At 48.6% G+C, this 14683-nt stretch overlaps 1 protein-coding gene and 1 long non-coding RNA gene across 5 annotated transcripts; one reads left to right on the top strand and one right to left on the bottom strand.

The window, feature by feature from the left end:
• Positions 1-549: 549 nt before the first annotated feature.
• LOC140511871 (uncharacterized) lies at positions 550-3264 on the bottom strand. Its single transcript, XR_011969698.1, has 3 exons — positions 3146-3264; positions 2519-2647; positions 550-647 (listed from the first exon to the last, which is right to left on the bottom strand). It is a non-coding gene; the product is annotated as an uncharacterized lncRNA (long non-coding RNA).
• A 4351-nt stretch (positions 3265-7615) lies between these two features.
• On the top strand, positions 7616-14503 carry CUEDC2 (CUE domain containing 2). Of its 4 annotated transcripts, XM_072621052.1 has the most exons (11): positions 7627-7762; positions 8732-8861; positions 10201-10316; positions 11640-11722; positions 12233-12376; positions 12616-12677; positions 12787-12929; positions 13383-13562; positions 13736-13797; positions 13997-14057; positions 14145-14503. In XM_072621052.1, the coding sequence occupies exons 4-11, from the start codon at positions 11649-11651 to the stop codon at positions 14289-14291; spliced, it is 873 nt and encodes a 290-aa protein (XP_072477153.1). In that variant the 5' UTR covers positions 7627-7762; positions 8732-8861; positions 10201-10316; positions 11640-11648; the 3' UTR covers positions 14292-14503. The 4 variants fall into 4 exon arrangements, with proteins under 4 accessions (XP_072477148.1, XP_072477157.1, XP_072477153.1 ...); XM_072621047.1 differs by lacking the exon at positions 10201-10316 and having other exon boundaries at positions 7616-7762; XM_072621066.1 differs by lacking the exon at positions 12787-12929 and having other exon boundaries at positions 13453-13562.
• Positions 14504-14683: the final 180 nt, after the last annotated feature.

The following is a 14683-nucleotide window of genomic DNA, read 5'->3' as shown; positions in this document are numbered from 1 at the left end:
GCACAGATATGGAGAGGCAGATTACTATGTAATGAAGTGTAGAGATGGCAAACAGAGATCAGGCAGTAACACTCCAGAGTGTAAGTGGTTGAACCGATTAAAATGGAATCAGAAAAATTTAACAAAATAAATAAAAATAAAATAAAGTATAGATAATGTTAATATGTAGTTTTCTAAGTTAATGTGAGTTTGGTACCATTGATGTAATGGATAGAGATCTGACCTATCCAAGAAACCAGGAAGACATGGACATGTCATTAAGCAATTCTCTGAGTTTAATTTTCAGAGAAGGTACTGACCTGCATTAGAAGAATATATTTCAGGGCAGCTAGATAATGCAGTAGATAGAGCACTGACCCTAGAATCAGGGGGACCTAAGTTCAAATCTGGCCTTAGACACTTGTTGGCTGTGTGACCAAGGCATTTAACCCCAATGTTTATGTTTCCTTACTAGGGAACTCCCAATGTAGATGAAATCACATCCGCTACCCCCTATTTACAAATATGGTATTAATTAGAATGTAAATACATAAGAAGAATACAAAATACTAAGAGCTCACAAAAGTTTATTTCCAATTAGTGGGAATCACAGAAGCCTCCAGAGGATGAAGAGATCAGAATGAGCTCAGATAATCATGGAAAGCTTCCTGGAGGGAAAGGAAGATATGCTTTTATTAAGTACTTACTCTGTACCAAGTATACTTGACAAGTATTGGCTCATTTGATCCCATAACAACTCAGTGCTATCATCATCCCTACGGTACAACTGAAGATACTGACACAGACAGAGGTCAGGTGACTTGCCCAAGATCATACAACTAGTGTCTGAAGCCGAATTTGAACTCAGGTCTTCTTGCCTCCAGGCTTGGAGCTCTATGGACCGGACAACCTGCCTCCGCTGGAAGAGGTAAAAATTAACAGGACCTTGGGGAATGGAATAGGATGAGGGGTGCGGGAAATGCTGGGGAGGGGAACAAAGATGCAAAAGGAAGTGTGTTCAGGTTAGTTACTGAAATACCCCAGGCTCCAGGAGATGTAGAGCTGACCCAGAGCCTCAAAGATGGAGATGGCTGCTGAGACAGATCCATGGGTGAATATTGTACAGGTAGATCACCTGTACAATGCCTCTGATTCCCTGGGCATCTGGGCTCCACTAGATTGAGGCCACCGGGCTCCAGAACTGATTTCCTAGGGCATCTGCATGAGTTCACAGCCTATGGAATTCAGTTCTCAGAGCCAGGTACCAGGTGTGGGCACAAACAGTGGCATCATGATTGGGCACTAAATATTGGTTAAAAATAAGTACGAGGGTAGACACAAACAGTAACTGGTGACACTAATCTTGTACAAGGTATGTTGAGGCAGGGGTGTGCTACTAGACTCTCTGAAAAAAATCAGTGTAGCCAAGACATACTTTTAAGTTTAATCTGAACTATTAACATTTTCTTAAGTGTAGACAATCAACAAAACACTAAAATCAAACCCTGGCTGGCATCATTTGTGGATTTCTGTGGTGTGAATGCTCTCATTGAAAAATTCTGAGCCCATAAGCATTGGCTTTATCCAGCATGGTCCTGGGTGTGGGTCTCAGGCCCAGGAGGGTCATAGTCCAGCTTCAGCTTTCCCAGAGACTTAGCAGAACCCTCCACCCCTAAATAAAATCTCTTCAGAGGGCTTCTGAAATGCAGTACCTTTGAGCCTGTGAGGATGACCTCATAAGGTCATTGCATCCATTCCTCTGCCTCTAGGCAGGACTGATCTGAAAAAGTCCTGATTAATTTTTTATTTTGTAGGAGGGTAGTGAGGAGGAAAGGGTTTTATTTGCAAAAAGATAGATTTTATAGACTCCTCTGTCCCCCCATTACAGCTTAGTTCCATGCCTAGTGGTCAGCAGCATTTCTGGAGGTCTAACCCCCTTCCCTGTCAGTCCTTTTTACTTATTTTCCATCTTTACTCCGGAAAAACAGAGGGTTTTTACCTGTTTACTAGCCTCTGTCTTGGATGAATTAATTTCCTTCTCCAGAGCAGGTAAGAGGAATATGACCATGGTGAAAGTAGATATATGAAATCCGGAGGGTCCCTGGTTCTGTTCCCACCCGCATTGTCCATACTCTCCTCTATCTGCCTCCTAGCACCTTAGGGTTCACTCCCTCTCCTCTTCCTGGAAGAGTCTTCACCTTAGCTTAAATGCTCTAGCTAGGGGCTTGTCTTAGATCAGGAGTTCTCAATTTTTTTTTTTTTTATCATGGACCCCTCTGTAGTCTGGAGAAATCTATGGATCCCTTCTCAGAATAATGTTTTAAATGGATAAAATAAAATAAAAAAGACTGCAGAGGAAACCAATTATTTTGAAATACAGTTATTAAAATATCCTTAAAAACAACCAAGTTCATTGACTTGAGGTTAAGAATCCTCTCTCAAGATACTAAGCAGCTGGTAGCACTGAAGAAAGAAGCCTGTAAAAGAAAAGAAATGATCTCCCTCCTATCCCCAGAAAGATACAGATAATAGAATCTACCTCTGAAGCATCATGGAGAGAGAGTAGGGGTCCTAGGGCCGATGGAGACTGAATGATGGTGACAGGCAGGCCTTGGCCTCACCGGGGTCCCGGACCACCAGGGGTTGGCCTCTTTCTTCTCATCTTGGTCTGCTTGTAGCCCCAGCAAGGAGAGGAAGTGAGGGAGAGAACGGGAGGGGGAAGAGAATGAGAGAGGAGCAGGGGACGGGTGAGAGGCATGATGTCCTGCAGTCAGACTTTGGTTCAATTCCCAGTTAGACGTGTGACTTCCTAGCTTTGTAAATCACTTACTGTCTCTGGAACTCAGTTTCCTTAGCTACAAAAATAATCGATTGATTAGATGATATCTAAGGTCCTTTCTAGCTCCAGTAGTCTATGATTCTATGAAAAAGGGATTTCCCAGAAAGATACTTTCACTTTCCAGGGCTATTCCAGGGGACAGGGCAGGGGAAGGCCCTCAGTCTGGGGAAGGAGCCAATCCTGCCCAGCAGGAAGTGCTGCACTCCAATCCCTAAGAGGTTGTGGGGGCGGTGGCCTCCTCTCCCACCCTTCAAGCCCCTCAAAAGCTGAATTCAGCAGGGCATAGGGGGATGGACAAAGCATCCTGTTTCTTCCTGTGGTACTCACCCAGGCTTCCCTTGGCTCTCAGGCTCCTCTCGGCCAGTCACTGAGCCCTGGCTCATCCAAGCCTTCTTAAATAGGATCCCTTACCCCACCCCCTGCCTGCCCCAGCATGCTCTTCTGAGAAAGGAGGAAAGTGTGGGAGGACAGGGCTTTTTGCTAGTAGAACCCTCCCTGACCCTAGACCAGGGCAAGGATACAAATTCCCACTGGGAATTCCCACCCCATCCCTGTCTTCCCCCCCCACTTGCTTGGTCAACCCCTTAGCTGGAACCCCAGTCAGATGTGAGTCTGACCTAGGAGTTAGGGAGTGAGTAATGTGTGTGTGTGTGTGTGTGTGTGTGTGTGTGTGTGTGTGTGTGTGTGTGTGTGTGTGTGTGTGTGTGTGTGTGTGTGCGCGTGTGTGTGAGATGAACTTTCCCAAATTCTCTCAAAGTTAAGGAAGTCTGACCCACATCTTTCTCCCTGTAATTTAAACCTCAGATTGAGCCAGAAAGCAACCCCCCCTTTTCCTTAAAGAGAAATCATTACTGCATTTGGTGAAAAGTACACTAGACTAGAAAACAAGGGGTCTGGATTCGAGTCCCAACTCTGTCACTAACTATGTGACCTTGGGCACATCATCACTCCTCTTTCTGGTCCTGTTACATTAACTGTAAACTGAGATAATCAAAATAACTCAAATAGAGAAAATTCTTAGGTAGTTCGTTACAACAGATCCATGAAAGTATCTGTGCTTGCTTCCCATCTCAGTTTGGTGCTGAGAATCACAAAAAAAAGCGGGGGGGGGGGGGGGGTTAAGGAAGTGACTACAAAATGCATGTATAGGTGAAGAATGACCATTCTTCTAGTGAATGGAAGGCATAGGTAGGTCCTTGGGATGGGGTGGAGATAAGGACAGGAACCTGGGGCCAACTCAAGATCAACCCAGCTGCTCAGCTGGAGGGTGGGAAGGGTGACCAACCACAGACTGATATCCTTGAATCCTTGCCGGAGAGGATATGGATGCTATTATCCCGAGTTTTTGGAGGGAAAAACTGAGGTTTCGAGTGTTTGTGGTGGTTTTCTAAGGAAGGAGTGGTTTGTTAGTCAAACAGGAATAGTAGTTAGGATGTCTCCTTGAAGCCCCCAACAGTTGGGGGCAGCTGGGGCTCCAGAGCCAGAAGTTCCTTCTTATATCTGGGAGATCTACTCTCTAGCTCCCTGATCTGAAAGGAATTGTCCTGTCCCATCTCCTAGCCCAACCAACCAGAAACCTTCCCCCACCACGGCTTGTTCAAAGAGGGTACTTAATAAGAGGTTGGCTTAAAGGTACGGAATGGATCAGAAAGCAAGAGAGGTTATCTCTGCATTGGAATTCAAGGTAGGGGGGCATCATTCCCCCCCAACTTTCCTAGTAATCTAGAAGCTGGGGAGTTTAAAAAAAAGATTTTTAAATTCCTAACCCCTATTCTTCTAGCTCAGCAGAATAGGGTGGGGGTAGAGAGAAGGTAGAGGAGGGGAAGATAAAGGGGGTGGGTGGGAGTGGGAACCCATGGGGCCATCTGGAGAGGAAATGGGAAAGTTCTCGGAATGTGAGAGGCCTCGTCATTAGGGATTGTGCAATGAGGAGGCCACTTCAGGGACTGTGGGGGTGTGGCTGGAGGGTTGGGGTAGATCTGTGGAGGCCAGGCAGGGGTAGAGGCAGTGGGGGCAGATTAAGGCTAGGGGCCCCTGCTTTAGCTGAGGTTCATAGCTGGCAGCCCCTTGGTAACCCCTGCATTGTTCTTTAAGGGTAGCATCCAGTTTTATGGAGCTTCCAGCTGACATAGAGTTCAGAAGCCAGGGACACTGACAGTAAGTCTAGGTGGAGGGAAGGGGAGAGGCACTAAATGGAACATGTAGGAAGGGAAGAGGGGCTTAGTTTGAGGAATACCACTCTTGGGTTCAGTGGCTCCTTTTCCCTCCCATAATCCTTTGCAGGACTCAGTTTACTCATCTGCAGGAAATTGGTGCTGCCTCTATCCTAGATATCTCCTGTTGGTGAGGGATAGGGAACTGCCCCTTTTGCTTGTGGGGATTTCCAAGAAACTGCTTGACAAAAGTGACTTTTCCCCCTCCTATGCATTACCTTTTCCCTCTAATGCTCTTTCATCTGCCAGTCAACCAACATTATTCAGTGCCTACCATGTGCCACACTCTGCTAAACAGTGGGTTTAAAAAGTCCCTGTTCTCAAGCTCATATTCTAATGGACCCCAGGTCAGTCTTCTGCTGTTAGGCCTGTTTCTTAAAGGGGTAATACAGTCAGGGGAGTGAAATGAGGGGCCACCGTGACTATGGAGTTCCCAGTTCACAGCCCACTAGTGGGAAAGCTGAGCCAACCAGAGAAAAAAGAGGAAACTCCTGACATCCTCTCTCTGAGTCATGTATAGGGTTTCCTGGCCCTCTCATTGACATTCACCAGAGTCCCAGACTTCAAACCTTCTCTAGAAAACATTATCTGTATTCTTCAGTTCTTCAGTCTACATTCTCTCTTTTCTTGGAGAGTTGACCTCCTTGGGGCCTCAAGGGTCCCTCAGGCAGATTTATACCTGGGGTGACTCTAAACCCTTGCCTAGCCCTAGCCCTGGCAAAAAACACCTATGTTGGGGAAGCCCCAAATTTGAGCCCAACCCTTAGTGCCCCAAGGACTAAGAAACCCAGGCATCCTAGAGCCTAGCCATTACAGGTGGGGAAAGGATTGAAACCGTGCCAGTATGGGAGAGGGGAAGAGGAAACAGGTAATTCTTCTTCCCCTCCTACATTTGGCTTTGAAGACAGCCCAAAGGAAGCAAGCCATGAAGGACTGAAGGAGAGAATGGGAATCTGACTCTGGGCCCCTTGTTAGTGAACAAACCCAAAACCTAAAAAAGTTTTTAGAAAGAATTTTATGGAGTAGGTTTGGCAGAGGGTTTATTTGTTAGTTCAGTTGTTTCAGTCTTAGCTACTCTTCATGATCCCATTTGGGGTTTTCTTGGCAGAGATAAGGGAGTACTTTGCCTTTTCCTTCTCTAGCTTATTTTACAGGTGAGGAAACTGAGGCAACCAGGGTTAAGTGATTTGCCCAGGATCACACAGAGCCAGAAAAATGTGTGGTTGGCTCCTCTTACCCCCAATCTCTGTAAGTCTACCATTATATATAGTTCAAACAAGGGTCCAAGTTGAGTGACCACATAGACAGTTTCCCAAAACGTCAGTTTCCCAGTTACTTGAGATGTACATTAGCATGTAAGTATAAACATTCAATAAAATCTGAGCAGATGCCAAAACACAAGCTATTGGGCAAACCCCAAACTTTGAGTGGGATCCCAACTAATTCCTTGCAATAATCTCTGGAGTCAGCATGAGCTATACATATATATATATATATATATATATACACACACATCCTGAGTTAAGCGATACCTAGCCCATAAGGCCAGATTCAAACAATATTGATCAATAATATCTTCCTTACACCCTCTGGCCTTGGACCCCAGAGCCCCAAGTGACTGCCAAACTACACTGGATAGATTTAGGACTGCGGAATTTAGAAACTGGAATTTGGAGGCTTACTCTAAGAAATAATCTACTGTAAGTCCTTCAGTTTAACAAAGGGAAAGGAGGCTAAAAGAGGTCATAAAGGATTATGGATACAGAAGAGAACTGGAGACCAGACAAAGAAACTGGGTCCCAAGGAGATGGTGTGGCTTGATCCGGATCACACAGGGGTGATGTACTAGGAACAAGACTTAGGGTTCACCTTCCAAAACCAATGCTCTTCCCACCATGCCAAGACTTAGTCAGATTCCCAGAGCTAATACGCAGCTGGGCCAGGCTGTGCACCTGAGGCTCTGGCTGTTCCCTTGTCTGTAAAACCAGGGACTGGCAGCGCAGGCTTTGGTAGAGGGCAGAGGACAGCTGTCCAACCAGCGCTGGCAGAACTGGCCTTGGCTGGGCGCTCTGTGAAGTGCCTGCAGGGGCCGCCAGGTGGCGCCCGAGGGCAGAGGGCGGGGCCTGGAGGCAGGACCACTCCTCTTCCGGAGTTCAGATCGGGCCTCCGACGCGTCTTAGCCGCGTGACCCTGGGCAGGTCACTAACCCTGTCTACCTCAGTTTCCTCATCTGTAAAATGGGCCGGAGAAGCCAAAGACAAGCCACTCCAGTACTCTGCGAAGGAAACCCCAAACGGGGACAGTCAGTCCTTACGGCTCTAAGGACTCCTTTAAGTACAAAGAGGGTGGAGATGGAGGAGGGGGCGGAGGGCCGGGGATGGGGGCAGGCCACAGCCCGAAGCCTGGGTCTGATCTCGGATCTTCTATGAACTTCCCGGGTGACCTGCAGTCACTTAGCGGCTCTCCGGGCCTCAGTTTCTTTTTCAGTCAAATGGGAAGGTCGACCTCCGGTGACCCTTTTTTGTCCCGGCGGAACCTCAGTTTCCCCCCAACTCTGACCCTATGACGTCAGACGCAGGGAGGCCCCCACGCTCCTCCTTTCCCTTAACAAAGATGGCCGACTCGGGGCCGCTCTAGGCCGTGGCGCGCTTCTCTCGGTGGTGCTGGCGGGATCTGCGCCGCTGCGTGGGACCAGCGGCCGCCTGAACCAGCGCCGGCGCCGGGAGAGCAGGTGACCCCCCTCCCTCCCTTGTCCCCCGCCCCCCGCAGGCCCAAGTCCGGCCCGGTGACCGGAGAGCGCCCCGCGGGAGGAGCTGGGAACCCCTCCCTGGCCCCGGGAGAGTGGGGGGAGGCCAGGGGCTCCGTGGGCGCCGAGCCCGGGAGCCCCGTCCGGCCGTGCCCGAGCGCGGCCTTGGGGCCTGCGCCGCCCGCCTGTTCTCTGGTCTGCCCCCGCGGGGCGCCCCGGGCACCCCCCCCTCTCCTGGCCCGCAGCCTCGGGCCTCCCCGGCTCTGTTCTTCGCCCCTTTAGTTTCTCCATCTGCACAATGGGGGTGGATAAGAGCGGCGGCGCGCGTCAAGCAGTTTGCAAACCCTAAATTGCTGTGGTTACCCTCACTGCCCCGTCTCCATCTTCGTGCTCCTTCCCTTAAGCTGCCAGCCTCAGTTTCCCCGTCTGTTACCCCACGGTGGTGATGCTCCGACCTCATCGGGTTGTTGTGAGGACGAAACGGGACCACGTGGATAAACAATTCTCAAACCTTAGTGTCCTGTGAATCCTAGCTCTTATGTATTTATAAACGTCATCGTTACCTCTGTCTTCATCCCAGCCCTCTCCCCGCCCCCCCCCCCCCCCCCCCCCCCCAGCCCGTCTCCATCCCCATCTCCACCTCTCCTTACTTATCTCGGTCCTGCCCGTCAGCCTCCAGCCGGAGGATTGGGTGTGCTGGTCTACCGTGCCCCGGGAGTTTGGCTGAGGAGAGGAGCCTGGGCTCCGGGTGGGATGATCCAGGGCTGGATCTTGGGACCCACAGTCTGCCCTGGGGCATGATGCTGAGAAGCCCAGTGTGGGCCGTCCCTCGTGGGAAAGGCTGGCTCAGAAAGGGGAGAAAATCTGAGGGAGGTTGTTGGGCAGATTTTTGAAGATGCCGCCAGGTTTGCAATAAATTCACATCAAGCAAACTTTTTTTCTTCTTTTTTCCAGGACCTGCTCTTCTTTAGGCCCTCTGCTGGGTAATTTTGGGAAAAACTCTGACAATTGATAAGACACTTGTTCCAGGACTATGAGAAGAGTGCAGTGCTGTATATCCATTTGATCTTCACAACCCTGTGAAGTAAGTACACAGGCAGTATTAGTCTCTGTTTACAGATGGTGAAACTGAGGCTTAGAAAGGTTTACTTGATGTATTCATAGGCTTACAGCTAATAAATATGGAAATCCAAATTTGAGCCTAAGTCCTTACCTATTTCAAGTCATTCTCAAAATTTCCACTACACTGGGCTAATATCATAGTTGATGTAGAGCACTCTTTGGTATTCTGGAGTGGTTTCTAACCTTTTCAGGGTACAAAGAGCCATTTTTAATGTGAAACATGTTGAAGATCCCCATACATATATAAAAATAGTTGTATCTACTTCTTGGGAAAGTACATGGAGATGAGAAAATCCTATACATTCAGTAAGAGTTTTTTTTAGATTAACATTGTATTTTATTATTCCTAACTGCGTTGATATATATTTGAAAAATATGCATATTATATATTCAGTATATAGAAGTTTTTTGCTTATTTATATATTCCCAGACCTCTTGTAATAAATTCCCACAACTTTCAGAGGTTCTTAGCTAGCAGGTTGAGAACCTGTGGGTTCTCAATGGTCTTCCTTTCTCTCTGTTTCTTTGTTGCTTTCTTTTTCTTCCTCCTTTTCTCTCTCTGTCTCTGTCTCCTGTCTTCCCATCCTAAACTCATTTTAGGGTTAAAGAAAACAATCAGAAAAATGACTAAAAAGAGAGGAGAGCCACTTTCTGTTCCAATCTCCTTATTTTACCTATGAGGAAACTGAGGCCCAAGGGAAAGAAATGTCCTTTTATTATTGTTTTCAAAGATCACAACAAGTTAGGGCAGAAGCTGTTCTCCTGCTGGTCTCCTGACCACAACCTGATGCTCTTTGCATTGGTAACGTGCTGTTTTTCAGGGCCTCAGAGGCAGAAAAGACAAAAACCATTTCCTTCCCTAGAAACGACATAATTTGTGCCTATTTATGGTTTCATAGCATAGGCACAGGTTTTCTCCTAGCAGAGATTCCTAGGCCAATGACAGCCAGACAGTCAGAATGGGAGGGTCATGTGTCAGTTATTCCTAGAGGCTTCCAAAGTAAGCAGGCTAAGGATGGGAGTTTTGAACACCAGGAAGGAAGCTCCTTTCACTTTGATGGACCTGCACTAAGCGAATCTTCAGACTCTACCTCCATCCGGAAGCTCGGAATCCAGAAACAGGGGAACCCTTGGTTGTTCAGGAGCCTGAGCTCCTTGGTTTCTTCAGCAGCACAGTCAGGGCAGCACCATAGACAGCCTTTCATGCTCTGAGCCAGTTTCCTGAACTGTAAAACAAGGGGCTTGGATTGGTGACCTTTGATTTCCTAGTTCTAACATTTGTGGGAATCTGTTGTTCTCAGGTCACCTCTCCTCAGCTTCGGGCTCACCCCGATTACCTCATCATTGTGTGGCAGTTGACCCTGGGTTCTTCAAAGAACACAGAGCTCAAGTTTGAAGTGCTTTGAATTTGGGTTTAGTGAGTTTACTCTTGGGTTGTCTGGGTAACCAGCTGGAGTTTAGAGAATCATCATCTGGTTGGCCTGGTGATGGGGTGGATCAGTTTTTTCACTAGAGCAACTCTGAAAGAAGACCCATTGTCATTTGACTGGGAGTGGTGAAGTGAGGTATATAACCAGATAAGATTGCCAATTCTCAGATATGATCTTACCATATCTTATCACAAGAGGCCTTAGTGGTCATCTGGCCCAAGAGGTCTAAGGAAGCAATGTGTCCAAGGTCACAGAAGGAATCAGTCTCAGACAGGATTTGAACCCAGGTCTGTACCACACTGCCTCATGTTTTCATTGTTCTGCAATAAATGTGCAGATAGAGTGTGTCTCTCCAACCAGACTGTGGGATTCAGAACTGATTTTTTTCTGTCTCAGAAACTGTAGCTGATCACTAAGGCACTGCCTTAGTGAAGACTTTGTCATTGATAAAATTGTTGCTAATTACCTGCCTCAGAAACCAGAGTGGTAACTGAGTGACCCTAACACTTGACTCTTGGTCAGTCAACACAGCTTTGTTGAGCATAGATGATCTTCTCTTAGCCACTCCCTAGACTAGAGGCTTAGTCTAGGCAAAGGGCATTAGGCTCAATCCTAGGCCTCAGCTGAGGGATCCCTCTGCAGTAAAGAAAGGAGAAATTCAGAAGTCAGAGACTGGTGGGATGGGTAAAGGGGTACTACAGTGATGGAGAGAATTTGTGAAATAACTTCTCCAACCCATCCCATCCTTTCCCTCCCAGAAAAGCTCCTTTGTCTGGACGGATAGGTGGGTGGCTCTGGGATTCCATTGTGGGTGGGTCTGTGACTCTTAGCCTTCCCGAGCTGGTGGCCAGACAATGAGGACACTTGTGATAAGGCTCTCTGCCAGATGGGTTTTGAAGGGCTGGGATTCCACCAGCTCAGAAGCATCTGACCCTGGGGCCTCTGAGATTCTAGCTGGGGGGGGGGGGGGGGGGCATCCCTCTTGAAAGCTGGTCTGGGGGAGGGGCCCACTAACCCCTCAGAACTCTTTTCTCTTAGAATCTGGGCCTCCACTATTCATTCCTGAGGAGAAGAAAGGTGGGAGAACTTTAGGGATCCTGTACGGAGCTGGGGGCCCAGTCTCCAGGGGAGCAGGGACTGGGGGACTGAGACCCTGGGTGGAGCAAGACTTGGCAAAGTCATCTAGCTGACAGTTAATGAGAAGGGCTTAGGAAAAGGCTGGCAGTGTCTCCTAATACCAGTGAGGTTAGTGAGCAGTAGTAAGAATGGTGAAGACCAATGGGGGCCTCATATCTCCTCTTCCCCTCCAGGAGAGAGCAATGGAACTTGAGAGGATCATCCGAGATACCTTAGTCAGCTTTGCCCAAACTCATGTCCCAGGTGCTGATCTCAGGTATGTGCTGGCTCCTTGACCCCTCTGAGTGGGTGTCATCTCCTGTAGTTAGTGCTGCTTTTGCAAGGTCTGCAGTGGCCTCTCTTTCTCTCTAAAAAGGCAGGTGGGGAATGGAGAAAGGGCTGTGTAGCTTGACGTGCCCTTTCTAGGGTACCTCTTACAGAGAAGACCTCTGAGGAGAAGGCTCACCTTGCTGTGGAATTTCTACTTGAATGCTTGCCTTTCAGTTGACTGTAAAGATGAACAGACTGAGGCTTAGTGTGGATAATCTGCCCAAAATGGCATGAGGTGTGTAGGGCAGAATGGGGACTAGAAGTCGGGGTTGAAGGAGAGGATTGTACAGCCCTGTGGCACTCTGCCCTCCACACTTACCATCTCAGTCCCAATCTAACTGCTCCTTCACTTTTTTTGAGAGAATAAGTATCAGGAGTTGGGGACCAGAGCTGGGGGCAAGCGTGTGGAGCTGTTCTTCCACAGGATGCTCTACCCCTCCCTGTCTGTCCTTTCCAGTGGCTTGGATGAAGTTGTCTTCTCCTACATAACTGGGGTTCTGGAGGACTTGGGTTCTCCAGGGGCATCGGATGAGAACTTTGACATGGAAGTGTTTGCAGAGATGATGGATGCCTACGTGCCTGGCTTTGCCAAGATCCCCAGGTGTGACTGGAGTCTTGTATCTTCCCTTCCCAGTCCCTGATCCAGCCCTTTCCTTTCCAATTCCAGGTCTTCCCTGGGCATGCTGGGAGCTATCATGCCCACTTATCTTGGGATGGGAATGGGTAGGATTGAGGGAACATGGCTGGGAAGGCAAATCAGATAAGTCCAGGGTTCACTGGGGTGGGGTCTGAGTGGAGGACAGAGTGGCTTCCTCACCCCTGGTCTTGCTTCCCTCTCAGTGGGACAGTTTGCGACATGATGTTCAACCTCTCAGGCCAGCTGAGTAATGCACGGAACAAGGGTGAGTTCTGAATTGGGGCAGAAACAAGGGAATGGGTTTTAGAGCACCAGTCTGGGATTTGCTCTCCCCTCACTCCCATCCCTGTGACCATGTACTCTGTGCCTTTAAGAAAATGTGTGTCCCAAGAGCCAGGAAGACAATGCTCCTACTTCTCCAGAACATCTCCAGAGCCTGGGGGAAGGCACCCGAGAGATAAGGAAGTCCCAAGCACGTACCTCTACCCCACTCCTGGGGGGAGGCACAAAGGCTGAGGTATGGGATGGGTGGGAGTGGGGAGAGGGCAGTGAGAATCAGACATGAATGGTGGGAAAAGGAGGGGGCTTTTGAGAGGGCAGTCCAGTGCAGCCTAAAGAGGGATGTGAACTCAGAAAAGACCTAGATTCAGATCCCATCTGTGATACATACTGATTGTGACACCTCAGGCAAGGACTTGCCCTTTCTGAACCTTAGAATCCTCTTCTGTACAACGCATGTGATCCTTGTAACTCTTTCCACATATTTGGGAGTTATTGCTCTTATGTGTAGAGAGCAACCAGCCATATTGGTATTGAGCAAGGTGTTCTGTGTATTAATGGGGGTGTGTGGGTGGAATGAGTGCCTCTAGTCTTAACGCCTTTTGGAGTCATGTACTTGTATGTGTACGTGGTATTGGGGAGAGATTATGTGACCAGCTTCTAGGCCTCATCACCTGGTCCTGACTTGCAGGAGGTCTCTGAGAGTGATGAGCTCCAGGATGGGATACAACTGCTCCTAGAAATGTTCCCTTCCTGCACAGTGGGAAGAGCACAGCGGGCATTGTCTATGGCTCGGGGGGACCTGGAAGAGGCTGTTCACATCATGGTAGAGGAGAAAGTGGAGCCCCAAGCCTTAGGCAGCAACTCAAAGGTATATGCCACAGACACCTCCTGCTCCCAGTTCCCTGCACCACCGATTGGGGTTTCCTTCCTCATCATGGCCACAGATGGAAGGGTAGATGGGGAGAGTCTGAGTGTGGGGATCTCCAAAGGGAGCTCTTAGGTAAATGGAGAAATGGGCCCAGATTCTGCTTTTCCTTCCAGGACACATCAAGATTACAGGGTACTCCCAAGAAAGAAGAACTGAAATCCTTCATTCTACAAAAGTGAGTTTGGGGGAAGAAGGGAGATGGTTAGGTTGAGTAAGGTAGCCCTACAGGGCTTATCTGAGCAGCCATTTAGAACCTTCCCACCCAAAAGGTTTATACTGGGGCTCCTGGTTTACCCCAAGAGCCTCTGACCTTCCCCCTAGTCCATGGGGAGGATGTCTGAAGAGGCATACTAACCGCAGCTCCATCATGGCAGATACATGATGGTGGACAGTGAAGAAGACCAGAAAACTCATCGGCCTGTGGCCCCAAAAGAGGTGAGTAGGTTGGGGGTAAGGAATAACAAAGACTTCCTTTTCTGGGTTCAGGCCCTCTTGTTCACCCCTGACCTGTATTCTTAACAGGCCCCTAAGAAGTTGATCCGATACATTGACAACCAGGTGGTGAGTACCAAAGGAGAGCGTTATAAGGACATTCGGAAGCCAGAACCGGAAGGGATGAAGTCCACTTATATCAGTCTCAAACCAGCCCGGAAGTACAAGTTCCACTGAGTGTTCCCATCCTGGGGAAGCTGAGGACTGTGGGCCAGGGGAGTCTGAAGGAGTTGGGGATAATGGCCCCCAAAGCCAAAAGACAGCTGGGCTAGTCCTGCCCCCAGGGTCTTCCTGGCTGGGCATTTATGAAGTCTGTTCTTCCCAAACTAAGCTTAGTTTCAGAGTCTCTTCTGAAGCTTCTTCATTTGAGTAAAGTGGCAGGAGTGAGGCATGAGAACTGATTATTTGTCTCTGAGGAGGTGGGGCCTGGAATGCTTATGAAAGAAGTCGGTTTATCTTTCCTTAGCCCAGATCAGGTGTGATGGCCGCTACTCTCATGGCCTTCTCATCAACAGAGAAGACATTCTTATCTGATTCTGCCACCCTTCACAACCCCTCCCAGTCTGGGG

The sequence above is a fragment of the Notamacropus eugenii genome, chromosome 1, assembly GCF_028372415.1.
Source record: "Notamacropus eugenii isolate mMacEug1 chromosome 1, mMacEug1.pri_v2, whole genome shotgun sequence".
Taxonomy (NCBI): Eukaryota; Metazoa; Chordata; class Mammalia; order Diprotodontia; family Macropodidae; genus Notamacropus; species Notamacropus eugenii.
This window is presented reverse-complemented; position numbering and strand designations above follow the sequence as displayed.

Coding starts and splice junctions, on each gene's coding strand:
- CUEDC2 (XM_072621047.1), top strand. CDS start 11,649: ATGGAACTTGAGAGGATCATCCGAGATACCTTAGTCAGCTTTGCCCAA. Junction 12,930..13,382: donor GGGGAGGCACAAAGGCTGAG/GTATGGGATGGG, acceptor CCTGACTTGCAG/GAGGTCTCTGAGAGTGATGA. Junction 14,058..14,144: donor GGCCTGTGGCCCCAAAAGAG/GTGAGTAGGTTG, acceptor TATTCTTAACAG/GCCCCTAAGAAGTTGATCCG.